A 23,422-nucleotide genomic window follows, 5' to 3' on the forward strand; every position below is an offset into this window, starting at 1 on the left:
TCTGGTTGTCCCACGTGTCCCTGTGTCCTGTGGGCGTCTCCCTACTCAGCAGTGCCTTCAGCTGGGCCCGAGTGTTGCCCAGGATGCATGGGTCTGGGGGGGATGGGGGATGATGGTCTACACGGGACCATCTCCCAGGGCGACTGTGGCTCCATGGCTGGGCCTTGATGGGGGACTGTCTGCAGCCCAGGGCATGGCAAGGTCGCGCATGCGCCTGCATCTACTGCAGGGCCTCGTGTGCATTGGCTCGCCCAGTTCCTTCCCTCTGTGCGATGACCCCGCTAACCCAGCCATGTCCGGCAGAGGAAATGACGGGGACCAAGATAAGTGCCTGACCTCAGGGTCCATCCCTTTTGTCTGAAAGCCTAAACCTTCTTTATTTAACCCTGGCCTCCAATGGTCCACCCACCACCACCAAATTGCCCCAGGACAGCCCCTTCCCCTGCCCCTTGAGAAGAAGCAGTGCTAGTTTCACTTGATTCTCACTGCCCCCCAGGCTCTCCACCACTCCCTGAAGAGGCTCCTGCCCCACGCCCTCTGGGTCCCCATCACCCACTTCAAGAACAGGGAAGGTGGACAGGATGAGTGGGGTCTCGGCTAGGCATTCACAGCGCCTCCATAATCTTGTCCCAGCCTCAGCGTTTACCACCCTCCTGCCTGCCCCATACTCAGAGCAGCTCACCCCTCCCAGAGGTCCCAGGAATCTCCACCACTCTGTTAATATGCTGCTGGTACCATGGGGACCTGGCCTCCACAGCTTCCAATTAGAGAGCTGCTGCTGGAGGTCAGGGGCTCTGATGCTCTGACCTCTGCACTGAAAGGGCAGGGGGCGGCGTGTCAGACCAGGACCCTCGTCCTAAGAGGTCCACAGGCCAGGACTGTGTCCCTGACACCAGCCAGGAGGTCAGGGTAGGGTGGAGCCTACTTTGGGAAAGACGCAATGTCTCATCTGTCACCGCCTCCCCATTGTCCCACTGTCCTCTGGGGACCTCAGGACTCTCCCCACCCAGCCACAGGAAAGCTAAGCCCCTCCTGAGACAGAAGGAGGGAACACTGAAGGAGGGGCTCCAGGACCAGAGAGAGACTCAGCCGTGCCCTTGGGGTCACAGAGGAGGAACCTAGGCTCAATAGGACTCAGTTGTCACAAAGGGGCTGGTGGGATGAAGACTCTGCAGAGAGGTCCTGGGGGGCTTCCTGGAGGAGGTGTGTGGTACCTCACAGGAAGAGAACACTAGGTTCCAGGACAGCCTCCTAACTACGTGGTATAGGTTTGTACCTGGGACCTGTACGTAGTTGCAAGTGTCTTTGTGTCCATGCGTGCATGGGTGTGCATCCCAGTCATGGAGTCCCCAGCTCTGGTCTATGTCCCAAGGGCAGGGTCTGCCTGAGGTAGGGGTCAGCCAGGCAGCAGATCAGAGGACAAAGAAAAGAAGGGAGAACAGCTCAGGGCTGAGGAGAGAAGCCTGTCAGGTTGGTCACGACACAGTCAGTCCTCAAACCCTAGATGCCTGATGCCAAGACAGGGTGCTTCCGTGACCCAGGCTCTGCCACAGCCTACTGTGCAACTTTGGACAGGACCTTCCCCTCTCTGAGCTACTGTTCTCATCTGAAGAATAAAAGGAATGGACTTGATGACCTCCTAGAGCCCTCACAGTCTAACAATCTTTTGGAGAGACTGACCCACAAAGACAGCCAGAGATGGAACCTTACAGGATGGGGAGAGAGCTCAAAAGGAAGCAGAGACGACAGCGAGGGGTGGGATGGCAGGAGGACAAGAGAGGAGAACCCCAGGGAGGCCCATCGTGGGTCAGGGAGCTGGGGAGGGGTTCCCTGCTGGGGACCCTGTCCTCAGGGCCAAGACAGGACGTGGCAGACAATGCAGCCTTGCGCATGACAGGGAGCAGTTGTCACCACCCCACCTGCCTCCTGGCCTGTGGGAGGAGAAAGATGGTGGGTAACAGACAAATGCTCTGCCCCCCTGACCTGAGTCCTGCCTCCACTCCAGCTCTCCAGGCGTTCCAGGGGAAAGCGGGGAGCTGCAGGCAAAGTGGAGCTCCCAGGACTGGGAATCAGGAAGCCGTGTTTTAGGCCCTGCTGTGTTGTGGGATCGGGGCCAACTCCCAGCCTCCATCACTTGATCTGTGAACCCAGCAGGCTGGGTCTTGTGCAGCAGTACAGGGTTCTGAGGGCCCCAGCCAGGGTGGGCTCTCTAGAGGGCCGAGATCCTTCTCTCCTGCCTGGAGGTTCTTTCCCCACCTTTGATGTGGGTCTGAGACTGTGCACAGTCCAGGAGGCAGCAAGCCGCCGGACAAAGGAGCTGGCCTTGTGCTGGGCGGGAGGCCTGTGCTACAAGGGAGCCCCCATCGGTCATCAGCCCTCCAGGCCCCCTGGCCTGGGACCTCCCTTCCGTAAGCACTTCTCACAGCCACCCCCAGGGCACAAGCAGGGTCCTCCCTCCTTGGCCTGCGCTCAAAGGGTGCCAATGGGTCCCTAGCCGATGTCCGCACTGCCCCTCTGGCTGCCTGGCCTCTGCCCTAGGCGGAGGCCCTTTGTACTTGGGCCCTCACAGGCAGGGCTTCGTGCAGTCCCGTGTCTGCGTCCAGGAAGTGTTCATGTCCTGTTTTCCCCCTCAGGCCGAGGCTGCCAGGGAAGGAGAGGGTGGGGGTAAGCAGGCCTCTCCTTCCTCCACTGTGGACATTCCTCCCAGAGGCTTTAGGGGCTGGAAGGAAAGGGTACTCCTCTCTCTGCCATAGTCTGAAATGACTGAAGACTGGAGGCAGGGGGATGAAGGAAATGACCCCTTACCCTGAAAGCTTAGGGAGTGGTGGTTCTTGCACACGCACGCACACCAGTTCTGCTGCGGCAGGAGAAACTATCCGTGCAACCCAGGCTGAGATGGTCTCCTTCCCCACTGACACCAACCCAGCCCCTCCTCCCCTTCCTCCCTGGGGGTGGGGGCCACCCCGCCACCCCAAGCTGTCTCCATTGCTTCTCGCTATGTTTTTAATAACTGAACATCGACATTAACAAGGCAGGTGGTTGCAGCTCTTCCCAGAAACCCCATTTAGAATCATTGAATCATCAAATCATCAAATCCTAGAATCCTGGAATCACAGAACGTCTGCTTCATCGGCTCCTGGAGTCTCAGCATCTTAAAGTCACAGAATGTCGGAATCATACAACCACGCATCCACACAGCCCTGGCCGGGAGCTGAGGATCATGGAAGGCTGGAACCCCACAAACGGACAATGCCAGATTCTCCAGAGAGCTCATCCACCCCAACTTCCTCCTTTTACAGGTGAGAAAATGCAGCCCAGAAAGTGGCCTTATGCAAGGTCACTGGACAGTAGGAGCCAAGAAATGCCCGGCTCCCAATTGCAAGATGGGACCTCAGTAACCCAGTCTTGCGGAAATGGCGCCACTCTTACTTTCGGAAATACAGATATTCAAGTTGGGGCGATGCTGCTCTTTTAGCTTTGCTCATTTCTCCTCCCTCCCGACCCCACCCCCACTGGGCCCTGCATCTCTCCACCCCTCTTACCCTTGGTTCCTGCAACTCCCTCACCTTTTCCCCTCCCTGGGTCTGTACTCAGGCCCCTCAAATAAAGGCAACACTATATGGGTGAAGTTCGAAGGGTCAAGTCCCTCAGGGTGGAGGACAGGAAAAGCAAAATGCCTGCCCCCTGACGCTACCAGCCAGAGAGCAGGCTCCCCAGAGGAGGTGCCCTGAACAAGAGACCAGAACGTCCTGGACCCCCTGGGGGTCCAGCCACACCAGAGGCAGCAGCTTCAAGGAAGCTGGAATCAAAGAGGAGGGAAGCAGTGAAGGCTTACCGTTGATATTAAGCCATCACAGATGTATGTTTAGCATTTTCATAAATTTACATTTTAACTCGTTTTGGAATGTACTCACACATTTTTGAATTTGAATTTTATTAAGTATTATATTTTACAGATTGTTTTAATTTTTGAATTCTGAATGCTCTTCGCCCAGGGCAGATCCCGTGTCCCCACGCTACAGACAAGGACGCAGCAGCCCCCAGTGGGATCCAGGTCCCCTGGTTTCCGTTTAGCTTCAAAGCTCCTGACCTGGGACGCCGTTCTGAGACCTTCTGCTCCTTAGAGGACCCTGACCCAGGCCCAGGCATGTGACCTCAAACCGTGTCTTCCCTCATGTGGCCACCCATACCCCAGGGTGGCGCTCTCTCTCCCTTCACCTCTACAGCTGACGGGCTCCCTCCTCTACCTCTGCCCCCTCTGTCCCCTCCCCTCCAAATTTGGCTTTTCCCTATTCAGTCTCATCATCCCATGTCGGAACCACACTGCCTCAGCCTCCTGCCTCACTCCTATGTGCTCCCCACCCCAAGGCCCAGGGCGCTGCTTCATAACACGCAGGTCTGAACAGTCCCTGAACTGCTTTCATCTCTTCCCCTAGTGCGCAGTTCCCTCCGAAGAAAGTCCAAATTCCTTGACGTGGCATAAAAGTCCTGCACAATTTGGCCCCTTCCAGCCTCCCTAGCTTCATCTCCTATGCTACACACACACACACACCAATCCCATCACTCAGCCACCCTGGCTGTCCAGCATCCAGCTCCATGGAATGCTTCCCTCCTTCTGTCTGTCACCAGTAAGCCTTCACATTCGCCATTCTCTCCTTCTCTCTGTCCAGAACTTTCTCCTGGCTCATTCCTCAGCTCTCACTTTAAATGTTTCCTCCTGGAAGCTTCCCAACTTGCCCTCCCTCCCACTCTGGGCTGAATTCGGGGCCCCTGCTCTGTCCCACCATGGCCCCCAAGTTTCTCCCCATTGCTGCCTTCCCCCCACACAATCTACCAGCATCAATCTTTGTCTGTGCCCCTCCGCCACCCTATCACCTGTCCACCCTTGGCCCTGGTACCTGGGTCTGTCTACCTGCCAAGAGGCAGACGCCTTGTTGCTCAGACTTGGCACAATGTGTGGCCAAAATTTAAGGCCCCCACCATGCTCTCTCTACCTGCCCTCTCTGCCGGGCACAGAGTAGGTGCTCACTAACTGTCCATCTATTAAGGCCTGGCAGCACACAGTGTGTGGCACGGACAGGGAGTGCTGGGGTGCTCAGAGGAAGTGAGAATCCCCGGGCTGGGCTGGGGACTTCCTGGAGGAAGCATTTGGGATGATCCTCCACATGTCAGTCCTAACACAGAAGTTGAGGACAGGCCACAGGAAGTCCCCAGCCAGCCTTAGGGCCATCAGGGCAAACCATCAGAGTGGGACCAGAGTCTGAAATGAGGGAGATTCAGTGACCAGAGCCAAGGATAGGGCCACTGGAGGGGCTGGTGGTGCATTTGGGGAAGACTTGCTGGAGGAGGGGCTACTTCTGGCTGGTTTGGGGCAGGGGAGAAGGTGGAGATGAAGCAGGTTGGAGACAGAGATGTGAAAGAGAAAGCTCTGTTCCTTCTTGTTCTTTACACCTTAAAGGAAAGGGACGTGGGATTCGGATGGGCAAGAGGAAAGAAAGAAGGCCAAGGCAGCATGGAGCTAACATCAGTGCTGACACCATGGCCAGGGTGGGTATGGGTGGCTGGGGCTGGCAGGGAGCAGGTTCCCAGCTGTGGTTGGGAAACATTTCCTGTCTCCTTGCCAGGGGGGTCATTAATAATCATTTACCCTCCACAGGCAGCACGGAGGCTAGCCAGGGAGCAGCATGGTGCTGGGGCCAGAGCCCAGCCTGGCAGCCAGGAGAGCTGTATTTTAGGACCAGCCCTGCCACCTTGCTGTGAAACCTGGACAAGTCACCTGGCCACTCTTGGTCTCTGGTAACACTGGTCAAAGGAGGGTCTTAAGAGGAGGATCCCTAAAGATCTCCCTGCTCTGGGCCTCAGTTTCCCTAGATGGCAGCGGGGCTGCCACCCCTACAGGGGGTTAGAGACCTCTGATGATCAATATAAGCATCTATGTTGAACCTAGCTCAGGACACATGGGATGGGCAGACCCAGCCCAGCCTCTCAAGAGCTCGAATTCTGGCAGGAGCCAGACCCCAACACCATGGGATGCATGCCTGGAGCATATCATGTGCATGTCAGGCTGCGGGAAACAGAAGGGAGGGCCGTCTGCCCAAGGCCTGAGGGGCTGACAGTGTGGCTGGGCCATGAAGATGGGATTTCTTAGACACAGAAAATGGGAGTCCCATGAGGCCTATTTAGTCACTGCTATGACTGCAGCACTTAACACTGTGCCTGCCTGGTGCATAGCAGGTGATCAATAAATGCTTTCAGACAACAGAATGAGCTCCTGTTAAAGGAGACATTTGGGAAAGGAGCTTGGAATTTGGAAAGAGCTGCCTAAACGGTGATGATGAAGATGATGACAAGGACGATTCTGCCCAAAGACAACAGGATGGGAAAAGGTGACATGAAAGCTTGAGAAGGTAGGAGGCCCAGGGATGGCCATCCAAAACCAGACAGTATTGCTTGGGAATGATCAACAGCCTTCAAGATCCCTTCTTCCAGTTGGGCTAGAATTTTCCTCAGCCTCAGGCCACATTTCTCTGCCCATCCAACACCCCCTTCAAGGCTCAGCTCAAGCCCACTCACTCCAGAGAACCTTCTGGAATGTGGTGCTGAGGCATTGGCCCCGAGCCCCTTCCCCTGACTGACTCTGATGGTCTCTGTGCCTTCCAACCACAAGGAGTCCTGGCCTTTCGTGCTCTCAAGTCCTTGTTGGCAGACTGTCCACTAAGGTCTCCCCATAGCTTTCTCTGGAGGGTATGACCTGGATCCTCCTACTGGGTCCATCAGACTAGAGGGTCCCCAAAGATGTGATCTGGCTTCGTTTTTCAGAAAAACGTCTCTGTGAGGAAAGCAACCATCCCCCCATCAGATATGGGGTCAACACAAGTGGAGATAGATTGAGCTCTTCCTGGTTGCCTCCCAGCCCAGTGACCCTCTCTGGGCGACACACAGAGAAGGGAAGAGAACTGGGCAGCATGCAGAAGGGGGCACTTGGCTTCTCAGCACCCCGGAGATGACATGAGAAGGAAGGGCACTGGGCCACATTTGGGACTAAGACATCATGGTTGGCAAACTTGCCTAACTCCCAGCCCAGCCCCAGCTGCTACCGCGCCGAGGAGGCGCCACCGGGGATACCACCCAGGCCTCAGTGCCTGCGCCTGGACCCCCACCCTCTGCGGAGAACCATGAGGTGGTAGTAAACACAGTGAGCCCGAGACACGTGCATCCTCTCCCCGCCCCTTCCAATCCCGGCCCAAAACATGAGACAGGCTAAGAGGAAAAGAACAAAGGTTCCAGGACCTCCACATCGCCCGCCGCCCGCCTGTCGAGCGCCTGTTCAGCCGGAAACCCAAGACAAAGGCCTTGGTGAAAGCGAGGAGGATGAAGGGCAAAGGGTAGAGGCAGCCTGGCTTGGGCATCTCAGGGGACCTAACTGGGAGGGAAGCGAGAACAGGATGGCAGCCAAGCCTTCCCTGCACACACACATCACTCCACAAACATTTATGGGACACCTGCTGTATTCTGCACACCCGAACATCACATACCTCATTCCTCATCCCACACACCTTATACACCCACTCCCTCACCCCCTGCAGCACCTTCCACAGCCCTCCAGCCCCCCCCACACACATACCCTAGCTAACTGCATACCCTTCACATGTAAACAGCTCACAGGGAGAGAAGATCACATAATCCACGTGTCACACCGAAAAGCCATCCAGCTCACACACCCACACTTCACGCCACACTCACACTCAACCTCCCACGCGCACCTCACACACCCAACACTCACCTCGCCAAGCACAGACACACAGTTCCAATTAAATTCAATACACACACATCACCTAGACATAGAGACACACCCTGCATAGATAATGTGCACACCTAATGTCACACCAAAATGTCAAATGTTTGCAGGCACACACAGCTCCTTAGCACAGACAGTCCTGCCTGCACACTGCCTCCTCCCCACATGTACTTGGGCATGCGCGCGCGCGCGCACACACACACACACACACACACACAGTCAACAAGTTCTTGCCTTGGCCCCCTGGACCCTGGCTGCTGCACACTTTCCTACCCAGAGCTGTACAAACAGTCATCACACAGACACATGACACTCAAACACCAACACACAGGTCCCAATATATTTCCCGAGCAACTCCAGGATGTAACTCGGTGACTCGAAGCCAGTCACCTAGGCTGCAAACCCACTCAGACACAGCTCTCCCACCCCCACTCCCCTCTACCAAGACATCCAATGAAACCTTTCATCAGACCCCTCCAGCGGCTCTTCCTGGTTACACACAACAGTCCATAACACACACAAATACACACACAATCCCCCATGTAAGCTGCCCCTACAACTACTCCACCCCACGATGACACACAGTCATGTACACATAAGTTCCCCACACACACAACAGTCATACATACACCTACCACTCCACACTCACAACTCGGCCTCCCTAGCTGCACACGCCATGCAACGCCATTACACTCACAGTCCTCACACTCAGCATAAGCTCCCACAGATCCCCCCAATAGGCCCACCGCTGATGACACACACAATACTACATGACACAACACACATGATCACACACAAGGCACACCCAACACACACAACCCAGCTCTTCCTACTCAAACACATACCACCCAGACTCGCCCAGCCCTGGACACCTCCTACCACAGGTGACTGACACCAGGTTGCAGGCTTTTCCTCCCCTCCCTCATCCCAAGCCCCCGGCTTCCCAAGTCCAGTTCAGCAGGGATGAGGGGGTTTATAAGTTATGAACCCCAGTGCCCCACTGCACAATCCCCACCCACCTTAAATCCCTCGGTACCACCCAAGGGCTGCTTGCTCCATGTTTAGCCCCTTCCACCAGCACCCACACCATGCCATGCCTGACAACAGGGGAGGGGGAAGAGGTCCTGGGGACACCGGCGGGGCATTCTGAGCCTGTCCCCTCACCACCCCAAAGTAGAGGCTGATATAAGGGGAAGAATGACCACAGGGAAAAGCCCTAGAACAAAAACAGAAACCTAGAGAAACTGGGGGGGTGATGGGCAGACTGAGAGAGGGGGGCACGTAGGCAAAAGAGACCAAACAAGAAAGAAATAGAGGGGCAGAGGGAGAAGATGCCCAGAAAGACTCAGAGGAGAAACGGGGGCCACCATACCCAGAGAGAGACAAGAGGAGAGGGTGAGACAAGCAGGAAAAGGCTAGGATCTTCTATACAGGAGGGAGGAGGGAAAGCAGGAAGAGGGTGGGAGGGGGATCCTGCAGAGAAGGAGAGACAAACTGTAATGGAAAGAGGCATTTGGACCCTGGGTGGGGTCTGGTGTGAGGACTGAAGTCCAGGTGTTTGAGTGGGAATCTGGGTGAGGGCATAGATGAGTCTGTGGAGTCGGGGTTCAGGGGCTTGAGATGAGGCCCCAGCTCTGAGGGGGGGTCCTGGTTGAGACTCGGGGGTTCAGGTGTTCTGGGTGGGCCTGGAGTTGATAAATATATTGGGGGTCCAGGGCTATGGGCAGGGGTCCTCCACTAATCTGGGAGGCAGGGGGTTCCAGGCTCAAACAGAACTCTTGGGTGTGGACAGGGGTCCCATTGTGGATTGGGAGTTCAGTGCTTGGGGGTGGAGTCCCAGATCTGAAAAGGGTTCAGAGTCTGGCGTGAGGTTTTGAACTGTGAGCTAAGGACTCAATGTCTCTAGGGTACGGGCTGCAGTCCCAGCACAGAAGTGGGATTTTCAGCTGGGGAGGGGTCCCCACCCTGGGGTCCCCACCCTAGAAGGGTTCAGGGACGGGGTAGACCATGGGACCGGCGACAGCACGCTCCGCGGAGAACCCGGCCTGGCGCTCACCCAACACCCCGTTCCCCTCGTGCCCAGAGCCGGGAGGGGCGGGGGGCCCTACCTGCAGGCTGTCGGCGCATGGCTGCGGCGGCGGCGGTTCGTCCGGCTTGAGGAAGACCTGCTGGCCCCGCCTGAGGAATTGGACAACAGCGATGAGGATGTGGTGCAGCACCAGGACCATGCTCGCAGCCGCCCGCCCGCCCGCCGGCCTGGCCGCTGCGCTTGGCCAGGGCGTCCGCGACGGCTTCGCCTGATCCGCGCGAGTGTCCGCCCTGGCCCCGCCCCGAACCGCCCACTTCCCGCCCCCCGACCGCCCCGGCCCCGCCCACCTTCCGCAACCGCGGACAGCACCTCTTAGCTCGTCCAATCTTCCCACCCCCACCAGAGCCCCCCACCAGCTCTCACTTCCCTTATCTCTCTGCTCTCAAGATTCTTCCAGCTTGTGCGCTATTAGGATCCCCCGCCTGATAGCCTGCTCTCAGCCTTCGCTCCCTTCTCTTGCCCCTTCGCCACTCCTTTCACTACCTCTCAGGGGTCGCCTCTCTGAGCCTCTCTCCTGATCACATCCTCTCCCCCCACCACTTACTTAATAAAGTCCTGGAGCCAGGCTACAGTCCCACGGCAGAGACCAGCGCAGTGAGGGGGCGGGGGGGGGCGGTCCGGAGGGGGAGATAGATAGAGGGGAAGGGACCGCTGGCACGAACAAGGAGCCCTGGGCTTGCTCTTCTTCCAGGAAAAAGGGAGGAAATCAGGGGAAATTTCAGAGGTCGCTCCGAGTCTGACAGGCCCTGGAAGCAGTAGCAAATCTGGGAGGGAGACACGTGCGCACTGACACGCGAGCGCACACACAGGCGCACCATTCCCAAGTTGTGGGTAGGGGCACTGGGCCCCCAGCACTGGGCAGGCAGGTCTGCGTTGGCGTCCCCGCAAGCCAGAGAGGGTGCAGGCCCCAGGGCCACACAGTCCACAGTTCCGCGGTGGGACTTGCGAGCCGAAGCGCAATTCACCGCAGAGCGGCCTCTGTGCTCAGGCGCCCGCTGCAGCCGTGACGCTCCTGCGCCCCCTGCTGTCCCAGCGCGGCGGCTCAGCCCGGCCCGATTTGCCATCTGCGCGGGAGGGGCGGGTGTCGGAGGGGAAAGGGGTCACCCGGGCCAGCTCCCTGCCTGGACCCAACCGGTTCCTAGCCTCCGCTTGGCATGAGGTCGGCTGGGGCGGTGGGACGTGTCTGGACTGGAGGGTGCTCTTGGGTGTCTCCTGGCCATTGCCGGCTAGCTACTTACTTTATGACCTTGGTCAGATCCCCTCCCCAGTTGGTTTCTGGGCTTTCGTCTTCCCATCTCTTTCACAAGACTGCCAGGAGAATCAACCCCACAATGGTGCGAAGGCAGCCAGAGTCCCCTGACAGCCCTCGCTGTGGTCTGACCTGAATCCTTCCCATGTACTACGGTCCCCTCTCTCTGCAATTCTCCCCTTAACCCTCACCCACCACCCCTCTTAGAGGGTGACTCAGTGACCCTCCAGCTTCCCAGCTCCCCACCTCACTGGGCTGATTCATCTGGGCCCTTTCTCCCTGGGGAGTGATTTCCTCAAGGTTGAGTCATTGAGCCCAGTCCTGGACACAGTCCAGGCACCTGGCACACAGGCTGGGCAGAGCCCTAGCTGTGTCACAGCTCAGGGGGAAGCCCTCCATGCCAAGAGTTCTCCCACCTCTCTTTCTGAGGGCCAACTCTGAACAATGCCTCTTCCCCTGCTCACACACCTTTAGTGACTCCCTACCATCAGCACAATAAAGTCCCAACCCTCAGCCTGACACGGCAGACCCTCTATGACTTAGCCCCAGCTTGTTTTTTCAGCTTTGACCCTCTTGCCACCGTTCCTTAAATTTATACTTCCCGCTCTACTCAGATGCGTGACTGACTCATTCTCACCTTCAGGCTTTTACCCAGCCACCCCAACCCTAATGTCCTCTAGATCCTATCAGCCTGCTTACCTTTCAGGGGCCAGTCGGAGGCCCACCTCCTCCAGGAGGCCTTCCCTGGATGCTACCTCAGCCCTCTGGGTCCCCCTTCTTGCATCTTTCCTAAGCGTCATGTCTGGGGGCAATTTCACTGCATCTTATTTTACTGCATCTTCAAATTGGGGGCAATTTGTCCTACTTACTAACACTGTAGAAAACATTACATGGGCTAAGATATGTAAAGGTTCTGGCCCAGAAAAAGGCCTCCCTTCTCTTTTTATGGCCTCAGTTTCTTGCTCTGTAAAGGGAGTGACCAATGTAAGGGCTATTATAAGTCTGAGGCCAGTGCACAAATCTCTTGGTAAATCCTGAGCATCTGTCATCAGCTCAGTCTTGGGCTCCGGATATGTGGGTGGGACAAAGGCATCCAGGAGGCATCTGTTACAGCCACTCGCCAGAGGCGTTTGTTCTTCAGAAGAGGCCATCTCAGACCTCACAGTCAAGGGCCAACCCTGGCCTGGCACAGCCAGCATCTCTTGGGCTTTAACATTTGCTGAGCACTTACTCTGTGACTCACAGTTCATCTTCTCAACAACACTATAAGGTTGGACCCATTATTAGCCACATTTTACAGATAAGGAAAACTGAGGCACAGAGAGACTAAGTAACTTGCCCACAGTCACACAACTAATAAGTAGTAGAGCCAAAATTCAAACCCAGGCCATCTGGCTCCAATCTGTGCTTTATATTCATTCTCTGCCTCTTGAGGAAAGGCATGTGAGAAAAACTAATTTTCCCACCTCTCCTTTTGTCCCCAAGAATGCACTCAGGGTCCTACACTCCCAGCCCCTGAACCCTCGGCCTGCCTTTGCCATGAGGAAGCCCAGCTTCAGGGGTACCTGGCTCAGCTCCACAGCCGCCTCTTTTCATCTCCCCACCTTACAGGTCACATTAAGCTGTCCAGTGGCCCAGCTACCTCAGACTCGGTATTTTAGGAAAAGGTGACTCAGCTGACAGCCTGTCAACCTGGCTACTGGGCCATTCAACCTCAGGCCCTGTCCAAGAACCAGCCCTTCCTCGTTCCTAACAGTGACCCCTCTCTGGACCACTGCGCTTACAAAGCACTTCCTCACCCAGGGCTGGTGAGCAGACTTTCATGCTCGTCATCTCTCCATGTAAGAGTGTGACACCAGCAGGCCCTCCAAAGACCCCAAATCTGCTCCCATCCTCCATGACCATGTGTCCTGCTTCCAGGAGCCTGTCTGCGTGCCTGACACGCATCTATCCTCTTGCTGCTAGCCTTGGTCAGACTCCCAGAAGCCCAGGTTCAAACCTGAGCCCTGCCCTGACATGCTGGGTGGCCCCATGCAAGGCTCTGGCCCTGTGAAGGTTGGCCTGGTTCTCTTTGAGAACTCAAGCGGCTCGGGTGGAGGAAGGCAGGGTCCAGGTAGGCCTAGCGGGGCAGAAGGCAGCTCTCTGGGGCAGGCAGGCCTGCCCGGGCATGCCAGGCCCAAGGACTGTGAGCGAGGGCCAGATCCCGACGTGGGGGCTCCTCAGGAGGCAGTGTGTGTGGCTCAGTCTCTCCATGACTTGAGGTGGAGCCCATGGACTAAAAGAGGGTTCCACCATCCGAGGGGCCCTGCCCGGGGACAGTCCAAGAAGGGCCCAGGAGGAAGCTGACATCTCTGCGGGTTCTGTGTCCAGCTAGAGCCCATCCGCAGTGGGCACAGCCCCGGAGAGGGCACAGTTGTGAGGCACCGTTAGTTAGCCCTGGTGTGTGCATGTGTGTAAGGTCCCGCATGCAGGTCTGTGACCATGATGTGGGTGAAGGCGGAGTACAGTTTTGTAAGTTTGTATCTTTGTAAGGATGTGTGATGCTTTCATTGTACAGCTGAGCTTGTGCGTGTGTACACAGATGTGTGCGTATCTACAGGAATGTGCATGTGTGTGTGTGTGCAGACAGTATGTGTGCCCAGGTGTGAGTGCGTATGCACACATGTAAGTATGTGTATACAATTGTGTGTGTGCACAAGAGTCCAAGTATGGCACATAGATGCGGATGTGTGAGTCTGCATGTACTCAAATTCACAACTAACAGAGGTGCTGCTAACGGCCACTAGCCCCAGTCAGCTCTGTGTGTCCGCTGGCATTGGCTCCAGATGTGGCAGTGGCCCTTACAGAGAAAGGATCTGGCTGCAGGCAGGTGTTGGGGACAATGTGGATTTGGGCTCTGAGTGGGCAGGGCCTGCTCCCAGAGCCCCCGCAGCAGCTCTAACCGGGAAAGAGCACAGGCTGAGTGAGCTCAGGCTCAAGGGATGAGGGGAGAGGGGTGGGTCAACCACAGGTCTCGTCCACTTCCATGTTATTTGCATACACATTTATCTTGTCTGCAGCAGATGGCCAGCTGCACGACCCTAGCGGGGAAAGGCAGCCCGGAGGATTCTAGTCCAGGACTAGTCCAGGACCTGCCAGCTCACATCGGGGCTGAGGTCCAGGGGACTCAGGCCTTGGCACACCTTGGCATCTGCTCCTTATCCTCTGCAAACCCCAAGAGCCTTCTGTCACACAAGGCTGCTGCAGGCCACACACAATCATCCAGACACTCACTGTCTTTCCGTAGATACACACACACACTCCCATCACTCCTACACACACACACATACTCCTACACACAGACTCACATCTCTATACGCCTGCTCACAGAGCTCCTGCACATAGAACACTGGTGGGCGCACCTGCCCTAGTACCTCCTTCAGGGACCACTGTGTCTCCTTCTCCCCGATGCCCATACCTGATGGAGTAATCTTTTCTTCACTCAAGTCTGACCCTGCCTCACCCATACCCACACGGGTCCCCACTGCCCGCAGGATAAAGTTGGAGCTCCAGTCCTGGCCTTCTTGGTCCTTAACCCCGCCTCCAAACCATCCTTTCAGGCCCCACACTCTGCCTTCTGGCCACACCCCTCACTGCTCACCAATCCTCCAGCAGCACTTCTGTACTTTTACCAGGCACTCGACCTCCCCACTATGCTGTCAGCTCCAGGGGACTGGACTCTTTTCCCGTTTTGCTCATTGCTGTGGCCCCAGCACCTAGAACAAGGCTTGACCCAGAGGAATTGCTCCAGAAGACATCTGTGGACTATAGGAATCGGTGGTAGAACCCTCCTTCCAACCTGATCTGCCTCCTTATGGAGGACCTGCCCAACTGTATTTGTTTCCCTAGGTGCCTCTCCCATCAGACCCAAAAGAGACTGGGTCTGATTCAGCTCCATGTGTCCGTATGCAGCATATCCAGCACGGGGCCAGGCACACACAGCAGGAGTGGGGGACGGGGGGGCAGATGGTGACCCCCTAAACGAGACACAGGGATGTCGAGAAGGGGCGGCCACCTTGGCCAATCACACAAAGCCCACTTTTCCCAGAGAAGAGGCCTCCTGACCACCTTCCCCCATCTGAGCCCCTTGCTGAAGTCACCCTGACTGGCAATCCAGCCTCTGCTTGCACACTCTCAGGGACAGGGAGCTCACTTTCTTTGCAGCCAACCCCCTCCCGTGGGAGCTGGCTCTGCCTGGTGCCAACTCCTCCCACAGCACCGTCCTGTCAAATCCTGATCATCCCGAGCCATGATTCCCATGGGGAATGGGAAGGAAGTTGAGCAAAAGGAGCAGCAGATCCCAGCTTTCCCAACAGCTCCACCAGCCTTCCCAGCTTTGGGCAGAGGTGGGAGAAGGAGCTCTTGGCTCTCAGCCCGCCCCAGGCTTCTGCAGGCAAGTAGATTCAAGGTGCTCAGGCTTCCGCAACACCAACCACTATCCCCAGCAGTCTGGGGCAGTGCAGAGAGTGCAGCGCTGAGAAACCCTTCAGCAGGCGCCACTGAGCCCCGTCCCCTCACTGAGCGCACTCTTTCTCTCATCCCTCAAGCCCCCCCACACCCCATCTCCTCCCCTCACCGGGGCCTCTTGCCCTCCAGTCCGCAGGACCTTGCAGGACTGCTCTAACCCCAGCCCTCAAGTGTCCCACGGAGATGTCTCCTCCTGAGCCCTGTTGGGCAGGCTGGGTGGATGAAGGCGATTAGGTCCTCAGCCAACGGTGGCTGCCAGAATCCCACCCAGCCCTGCCTGGACAGCTGCAGCCCACAAGCTGCCCAGCTTTCCTTCACCAGCTATTCCTGGGCTGGCCCTGCTCCAGAGGTGCCTCGGGCTGCAGTTGGTCACTGACCCCAGTCCCCCATGCGTGCGCACATGCGCGCGCGCGCGCGCACACACACACACACACACACACACACACACACACACACACACACACACACACACACACACACACACACACACACACACACACACACACACACACACACACACACACACACACACACCCCAGGACTGCTCAGCGCTGAGCCCATGAGGAATGCCAAGGCACAAGAAATTCTAAGCAACAGGGACCCGAGGCTCCATGCTCTGAAAACTCCCTGCCAGCTCAGACACTGTCATAGAGGGAGCCCCAGTCTGTGGCTTCCAGTTTCCAAGAACTCCCAGAGCTTTGTGATCTAAGAAAATCAGAGCCTCTATTATAAATCCCATTATTAGAAGAGTCTGTGCTTTGTACATTCTATGAATGCAAGAGCCTGGAGTCCTGAGAATGGAGGAGCCCAAGATTCTAACATTTTATTATTCTAACTGCCTGTAGTGCCGGGACTCCAGGACTCTAGCTCCAGGGTTTCCACAGCCCTCAGAGCCTGATGGTGTGTGGGCTGCGTCTCTGTGAATACCCGGTGAAGTGAGGGCCCCTGTGAGCCCTGCACTTGCCTTCCACCCTCCACCTTTTGCTCATACTACTGTCCAGGCCTAGGGTTCCATTGCTCTCCTCTCTGCTAATTAAATCTTAGACAACTTTAAACGGGCAGGGAGGGCAATGCCGTCAGGGACTACCTACTGAGTGCCAGGGCCACCCGGGTGATTCTCTTATTTAATTCTCATGATATTATTAGCCCAACTTTACAGTTCATAAAACTGAGGTCCCGGGACATGAGGTCATTTGTCTAAAGTCTCACAGCTAGAAACAGGAGAACAGCGATCCAAACCCGGTCCCTTGCAAACCCACGCCTCCCAGTAGCAGGCCAACTCCTGAGAAGAGCCCCGTGGGAGGGGGCTCCCTCTTTGGCTTCAGGGCCACACTGGAGCAGCTCCTCCCACCCCAGCAGCCCCCCAAGCTCCAGAAGGCAGAGACCGTGGTCTCCTCTTCACGCCTTTCCAAGCTGGAGGCAGCCCAGAGTGGGCCACGTTTCCTGTCCTGATTGATCAAAAGGAGCTCAATCCGCAAAGACTCCGTGTGGGACCGGGAGACTTTTGTTTCTAGGCACCCGTCGCTATGGAAGCCAGGTGCTGCCAGCCCAAGACCTAGCAACGAGGCCCCGCGTGGTGCAGGGCAGAGGGCAATTGTCAGGGACTTCCGAGGCTGCCAGCAAGAAAGAGGGAGGGTGGACCACTCCGCTCTCCTGGATGGAAGGCTGGACCCACTGCCCTGGCTGGGCTGGCAAGGGGAGGAAGGGAGGCAGAGGGGGCAGGACCAGGCAGGTTCTGAGAGACAGAGACCCAGAGATAAGGGCAGAGAGAGACTTACAGAGATAGACTAAGGGGGTTCAGAGACAGTGAAAGGCAGAGACACCATCAGAGAGAGGGAGATTCAGGAAGGTGGAAGAAGACAAGAGCTGAGGCTCAGAGACCACTGAGACAGACAAGCGGCAGAGAGGGACTGACTCTCAGACAAGCCCAACTCCTGGGGAGGGAGAGGGAGGAAGCCGCAGGGGAATGACAGAGATGGATGGACGTGTGACAGGAGGAGATAAGCCTGAGGCAGGAGGCAATAGAGACAGATAACAAAGTAAGAGAGGACCAGAAATGGAGGGGCAGGAGGGGTAACACAACGTGGACTGGAAGGCAGAGCAGGCAGCGGCAGGGGCAGTACGAGGACAAGGGTACCGAGAGCACAGAGCCCTGGGCTGGCCCCAGTCCTGAGCCCCTCCTCCTGGGTCTGCCCATCTGCGGCATGGGCGTCACCAGCCTTGTGCCACCAGCCCACCACACTGCCTCTCCCCCAGAACACAGAATCATCTAGGAACAGACGCTCAGAAAAGAGGCTGGTCAGAAAGGTTCCATGTGTCTCTTGCTCCCCAGGGACAGGTCTTGTGCAAGCTCGTACAGTGAGGCAGTATCTGGAACAGCAGAAAGTCAGGCCTTGGGAATCCCAGTCCAGAGCGCACTCTCCACCCCCATCCGAGTCAGACTAGGCCTTCGTTACCTGTGGAGGCACCATCAGTACAGACAGGCACACTCGCCCCCCTACCAGAGTGACTGAGAAGACGACAGAGCCTAATATGGAACCCCCTTTACTTCCTTCTTCCTCAACAACAGGCCCTGTGTCAGGGCAGTGGGGACCCAAGGATGGAGCGGACAGCATCCAGTGGAGAGATGGCTCACAGCTCTCCCTCTCAGGGCTGCAACTAGGGAAGACAGGCTCTGGGGAACTCAGAAGGGCATGACCCCTTGGGGGCAGGGAAATGGCTGCAACTGGACAGGGAACATGTCATTTAATCCTCACTGTAACCTGTTACAAATGAGAAGACAGGAAAGCGACTGCCCTAACCACTACCAGCCAGCAGGTGCCTGAACCAAGACTTGAACCCAGGTCTCCCGGGGTCAGTGAAAGTTGGAGGGCCTGGCGGAAGCCCCTCTGCCAGGGTGGAAGCAGCTGCTCCAGGAAGGGGGCGCTATCTAGGCCTGTTCAGGGGTACTTCCCAGTAGGAATGTGGGGAGGGTCCCAAGCCCTGCTCTGGCCACCACTCCTCCCAGCACCAGCTGTCCCCCTCCCCATGTCAGAAAGATGATAGTGCTCGGCTAGACTCTGTCACCTGTCAGGTACTAATCTCTCTCTCCCTCAGAGCTAATTTTTCCTGTGATTGTTAACACTGTCAGTGGCACCTGGCAGCTACTCTGGGAGCTCGTGTGCCCTCAGAGGCGCCCCACCTGCCCCCATCAGCCTCACTCTCTCCAGACTCCTGAGGGAGGAACCAGCAAAGACTAAGCGCCTACTGCATGCCCTGGTGATAAGAAGCACTCTACATTCATTATCTCATTAAATTGTCCCTTGAGGTCTCTGAAGGCTCGCCTCCACCTCCTGCAGCTCCTGACCCCTGGCCTCCCTGCCTGCCCTCCCCCGACCTCACAGCACCCACCCCAGGATCAGCCTCTGGGGCAGGGTAACCCCACAGCAATAGGTACACACAGGTGTCTGGGAACTGGTAGTTTCATTCTCAGCTGCAGGGCCCACGGTGGGGGGCAGTGGGGAGAGCAAGGGGAAGGTGTAGGGTCAGCAGGCTGAAGGTGAGAGGGAGGGGAAAGGGAAAGCAGGGGGAGGGGCGGGCAGGGGACCCACACCAGCCTCACTCCACATACACACACCCCGCACGCTGAATCTGGGCCACAGCCCGGATGATTGACCCACGGTGCCACACTCCCCTGGGCCTAAGTTCCTGGAAGGCAGCGCTGCAGGGACGATCGATCGACTGCCTCTCAACCTCTTCCTACTGCCTGGAGGCTGCCTCCTCCATGCAGCCTCCCAGGCTGATCAGTGTCACTGTCAGGGTGAGAGTCTGGGGGCCGCCTTTGGACAATAAGCAGCGACTCCCCTCATCCCTTCCTCAGCCCAGCACTCTCCCTATTCCTCAGGAACCTGGCCCAGGTAGGGGCCAACATGGAGGCTGGTGTGTGCATGTGCTAAGTCAGTAGAAGAGAGGAGTTGCGAATGCAAAAGTGAGCCATGCGACCTGGGTTCAAATCCCAGTTCCTCCATCTTCTGGATATGTGACCCTGTGCAAGTTACTTAACCTCTCTGAGCCTCAGTCTCCTGATCTGTACAGTGGGGTTACCAATAGCACTCAGATTATACATGCAGAGCTCTGGCACAATGCTTCGCATACAGTAGTTTTTGATACATGAAAGCTTTCAATACTGTTACTGTGAGCGTTATGAGCATGCATACACATGTATGCATGTGTAAGTTCCCTTGGAAGGTCCAGGGGGGATTTCTGGCCCTCTAGCAAGGGGGCGTAAACTGCTCCCTAACCCTTGACTCCCCTAGAGTAGGGTCCGCAGCCACACTTTCAGCTCAGTCACAGAGAAGGGAGAACTGCTGCACCCCAAAAAACCCACCTGTGCTGGGAGAGGCTGTGTAGGAGAGATGGATGGCTTGGCGGCCACCAGGTAGGACTGGTGATTAGGAGGCTAACGGCCCAGCATCCGGAAAGGAATGGGAGGGAGACTGAGCCACGGGGCCATCCATCAAAGCTGGCAGGCCCAGCAATGCTGCACAGCGGGACGGAGAGAAGCAAGGGACAGCTTCAGGTAGGGGACGTGTAGACGAGCCAAGGGCCAGGCAGCCGGGCCCAGCTGACCCGTTACTGAGTGATTATCTTGGGACCTCAATTTCTTCATCAGAACAATGGGGCCAAATGTCTCTCTCTGCCCAGATAAGTTCCAGCCTCAGCAGGCCCAATATCAGACACGAGGGCCGGGGAGAGCCCTGGGGAGAATGTGAGGAGCTCAGAGATGCCCTTACCTCTTGGACCAGTGCCCAGTTCAGTCAAGGATCCCTGAGGGTGTGGAGTAAGGGGATGTGGCACTGTGTCGGGGCTGGCAGCCCAAAGACCCAAGTTTGATTCAATTTCTGACCCTAATCTCTTGCTGACCTTAGCCAAGCCCCTGACTTCCCCAGGTCCTTCCCTGGATGCCCTCCCCGACTAACTTCCCACCCACACCCAATCCTTCCAAGGCAGGAAGGGCCATAAGCACAGCCCTTGCCTATGCAAATTTCATTAAAACTGAGGGTAAAGTCACCCATGGGCCCTCCCCACCCACTGGAGGTAGCGGTTACCTGGAAAAATTCTGGCCAGCAAGTCTGGGGCAAGAGGTCCTAGCTGGGGTCTAGCTGGACCCTGGCAGAGCCCATAGTCTCAGTCTGTCTCAAAGGACCTCATCGAGCTTAATCAAGTCACTTTCCCTCTCTGAGCCTCAGTTTTCCCATCCCTAAAATTAAACAAGCAACAACAATAAAATTCTTCAGGGGGTCCTCTTACCCTGTGGGACAAACTGCAAACTCCTCACTGTGTCCACTTCTTCCCAGTCCTTCCCCAGGCTCCACTCCTCCTGTGCTCCCCACTGCAGACCCCACACTTAGGCTGTCCTGGACTTTTATCAATCTCTCGTCCCTCTTTAGGTTTCACCTCTGGACTCATGCCTTGTGGTTCACCAGTTCACCTCCAGACTTCTGTCTGTCTGTCTGTCTCTCTTTTTTTTTTGGCTTGCAGAATCTTAGTTCCCCGACCAGGGATTGAACCCAGGTCCCGGCAGTAAAAACACTGCGCCCTAAAGACTGGACAGCCAGGGAATTCCCTGGACCTCTGTCTCTCCAGTGGAAAATCCCCTCCTCGCTCAATAGGTCTAGAAGAAGTATCACCCCCTCGGCAAAGCCTTTTACACAGCCACTGGCAGAGCTAAGCCAGACCCCCCCAACAGAGCCACCAGTGGCTGACACACCTTCTCTGGAGCCTAGACCAGGAAATGTCTATGTCCCCATTTCACTCTGAGCTCCCAAGGGTGAGGGTCAGGCTGGGCCTCATTCCCAGGGCGTGAAGGTGGTGGGCAGCTCAGGGCCTCCAACAGGGAAGGGGCTAGGGACATGGAAGGAAGGAAGGAGGAAGAGAGGGAGGAATGAAAAGAAAGAGATAAGAAAGGAGGGACAGAGAGATACAACTGTCCTCAAGGTCCCCTTGGATCTGACAATCTGAATGAACTCTAGTCCACTCCAGATGGAGCCCCCATGCCTGGTCCTGCCCCATCTCCCACTCCCCTTTGGCCCCTGTCACACACCAGTACAAAGGCCCAGAGTCAAAGAGGTCTCTGGCCTCTGCCGCTGCATTCTGACCGGAGGCTAAGAACATGCCTGGTCGTCATAGTGATGCTGCGATGCTGTCATCAGTAATTCATCACCCAGGCCCTGGGAAGCCAGTGAGGTGTGAGGAGAGCTGGTCAGAACTGATCAGAGCGGCCACTTGGGGCAGGAGCCTTGGGGCTGTGGGCCTTGGGGAGGGTCAGGGATTAAACTTTAATGGCCCAATCCAGCTGTGTCCTTCCCTCAGCCTCCCAATGCCCTGGTAGGAAGGAGGAGCCCAGACCTTTCCCCAGTCTGTCCTGTGCACCTACTGTTTGTCCATCTCAGTCCAGCCTCAGAGGTGGGGGTCAGTGAAGGCTGGAATAGGAAGTCCCCACCCCAGGGCTTGTGAGCAGTGTCCAGGCCCTGCTGCCCTCAGTAGAGCAGGGGAACATCCCTCCTCATGTCACCGGGGTGGAAGGAAGTAAACCCATATGTTGCGCCCTCTCCAAGCAGGCATTCCTAAGAAGTAACTCATTTAATCCTCCCAGAAAACCTTCAGGGTCGGAATTATTACTGCATTTTGCAGATGCCTGGATGTTCTCTCTGCCTAAATCCTTCCAGCCAGTTCCATCCCCTCCTCTGGGAAGCCTTTCAGGATGCCCCACACAGCACTCATACCCCCTCCTCTGAACTCCCAGTGATGGTGAGCGAAGGTTCTGGTCTCCCCAGTCAGACTGGACTGCTGGCTCCTCCTCCCAGTCAGGGTTGTGTAGGGCACACACGGTAGACCCTTTCATCCCAGCAACTCTCCTGGCAACCGGAAGACAGAGGCTGGGGCTGTCCATGGTCCTGAACCCTCCCAGGCCTTTCCCTGGAAGTCCGGTTCTTTCTGTTGGAAGTCACCTGTTCCTCTCAGCCTGGGAGAGAAAGGCCAGATGCCACCTGTGAGATACCCCTGCCCTCCTCTCACCTAGTTCCTTTATTCACAAAACCTTGAAACAAGGAACCCATATGGAGCTGGAGAATGGAAATGAACCTAACATGCATTCACTCAACAAGCATTTATTGAACACCTACTATGCGTGGCCCTGTGAATGGAGCTTGGGATACAATAGTAAACAAAACAGACCTAATTCCTGCCCTTCTGGAGATTTTGGTTCTGTAAAGTCAGTACTGTGGTTTGCTTTACACGTCACATTAACCCATTCGATCCTTACAATATATACAAAGGTGGATATTATTATGCCCATTTTACAGTGAAGGAAATGGAAGCTTAGGGTGATAAAGGAACTGCCCAAGGCCACACAGCTAGTATCCAGTAAAGGTGGGATTCAAACTGAGGCTTGACTGACCCCAAATCTCATTCTTATTCTGTTCCTAGGTGGAGAAGGGGTCACAGACATAGTCCCTGCCCACAAAGAGTTCATAATCTAGTTTACCTGTCCCAGTTTTCCAATCAGCACCACTGGAAAGTGTTCCTTGAGTCTTACCTGAATCCCTCCTGCTGCAGCTCTGACTTGCCCTCTCTTTGTTGGGACCTCAGCGGGGCAGAGGACCAGCTTTCATCCCCTTGCAGACACCTGGGGTCCTTCCATGAGCTCCCAGCCCTTTCTCCACCCCTACCTTGCACAGAAGTCTCCCTCCACAGGAGGGAGTGAGGTGCGTGCTCTAAAAATACTTTAATCCCTCCCTCT

General features: G+C 56.3%; 1 protein-coding gene across 9 annotated transcripts in view; it reads right to left on the reverse strand.

Annotated features, from left to right (window-relative positions):
• The window catches only part of PDE2A (phosphodiesterase 2A), a 185,643-nt gene that overhangs the window by 153,246 nt on the left and 8,975 nt on the right, over positions 1–23,422 (reverse strand). For 8 of the 9 annotated variants that reach the window (XM_060159916.1, XM_060159918.1, XM_060159923.1 and 5 more), the window contains exon 1: positions 9,907–10,063. In XM_060159916.1, the coding sequence (XP_060015899.1) occupies positions 9,907–10,026 (120 nt within the window). In that variant the 5' untranslated portion in view covers positions 10,027–10,063. Of the gene's footprint in view, positions 1–9,906; positions 10,064–23,422 lie in introns of those variants that run through there. The other variant, XM_060159917.1, reaches the window with a different exon arrangement.

This window comes from Lagenorhynchus albirostris, chromosome 9 (assembly GCF_949774975.1).
Source record: "Lagenorhynchus albirostris chromosome 9, mLagAlb1.1, whole genome shotgun sequence".
Taxonomy (NCBI): domain Eukaryota; kingdom Metazoa; phylum Chordata; class Mammalia; order Artiodactyla; family Delphinidae; genus Lagenorhynchus; species Lagenorhynchus albirostris.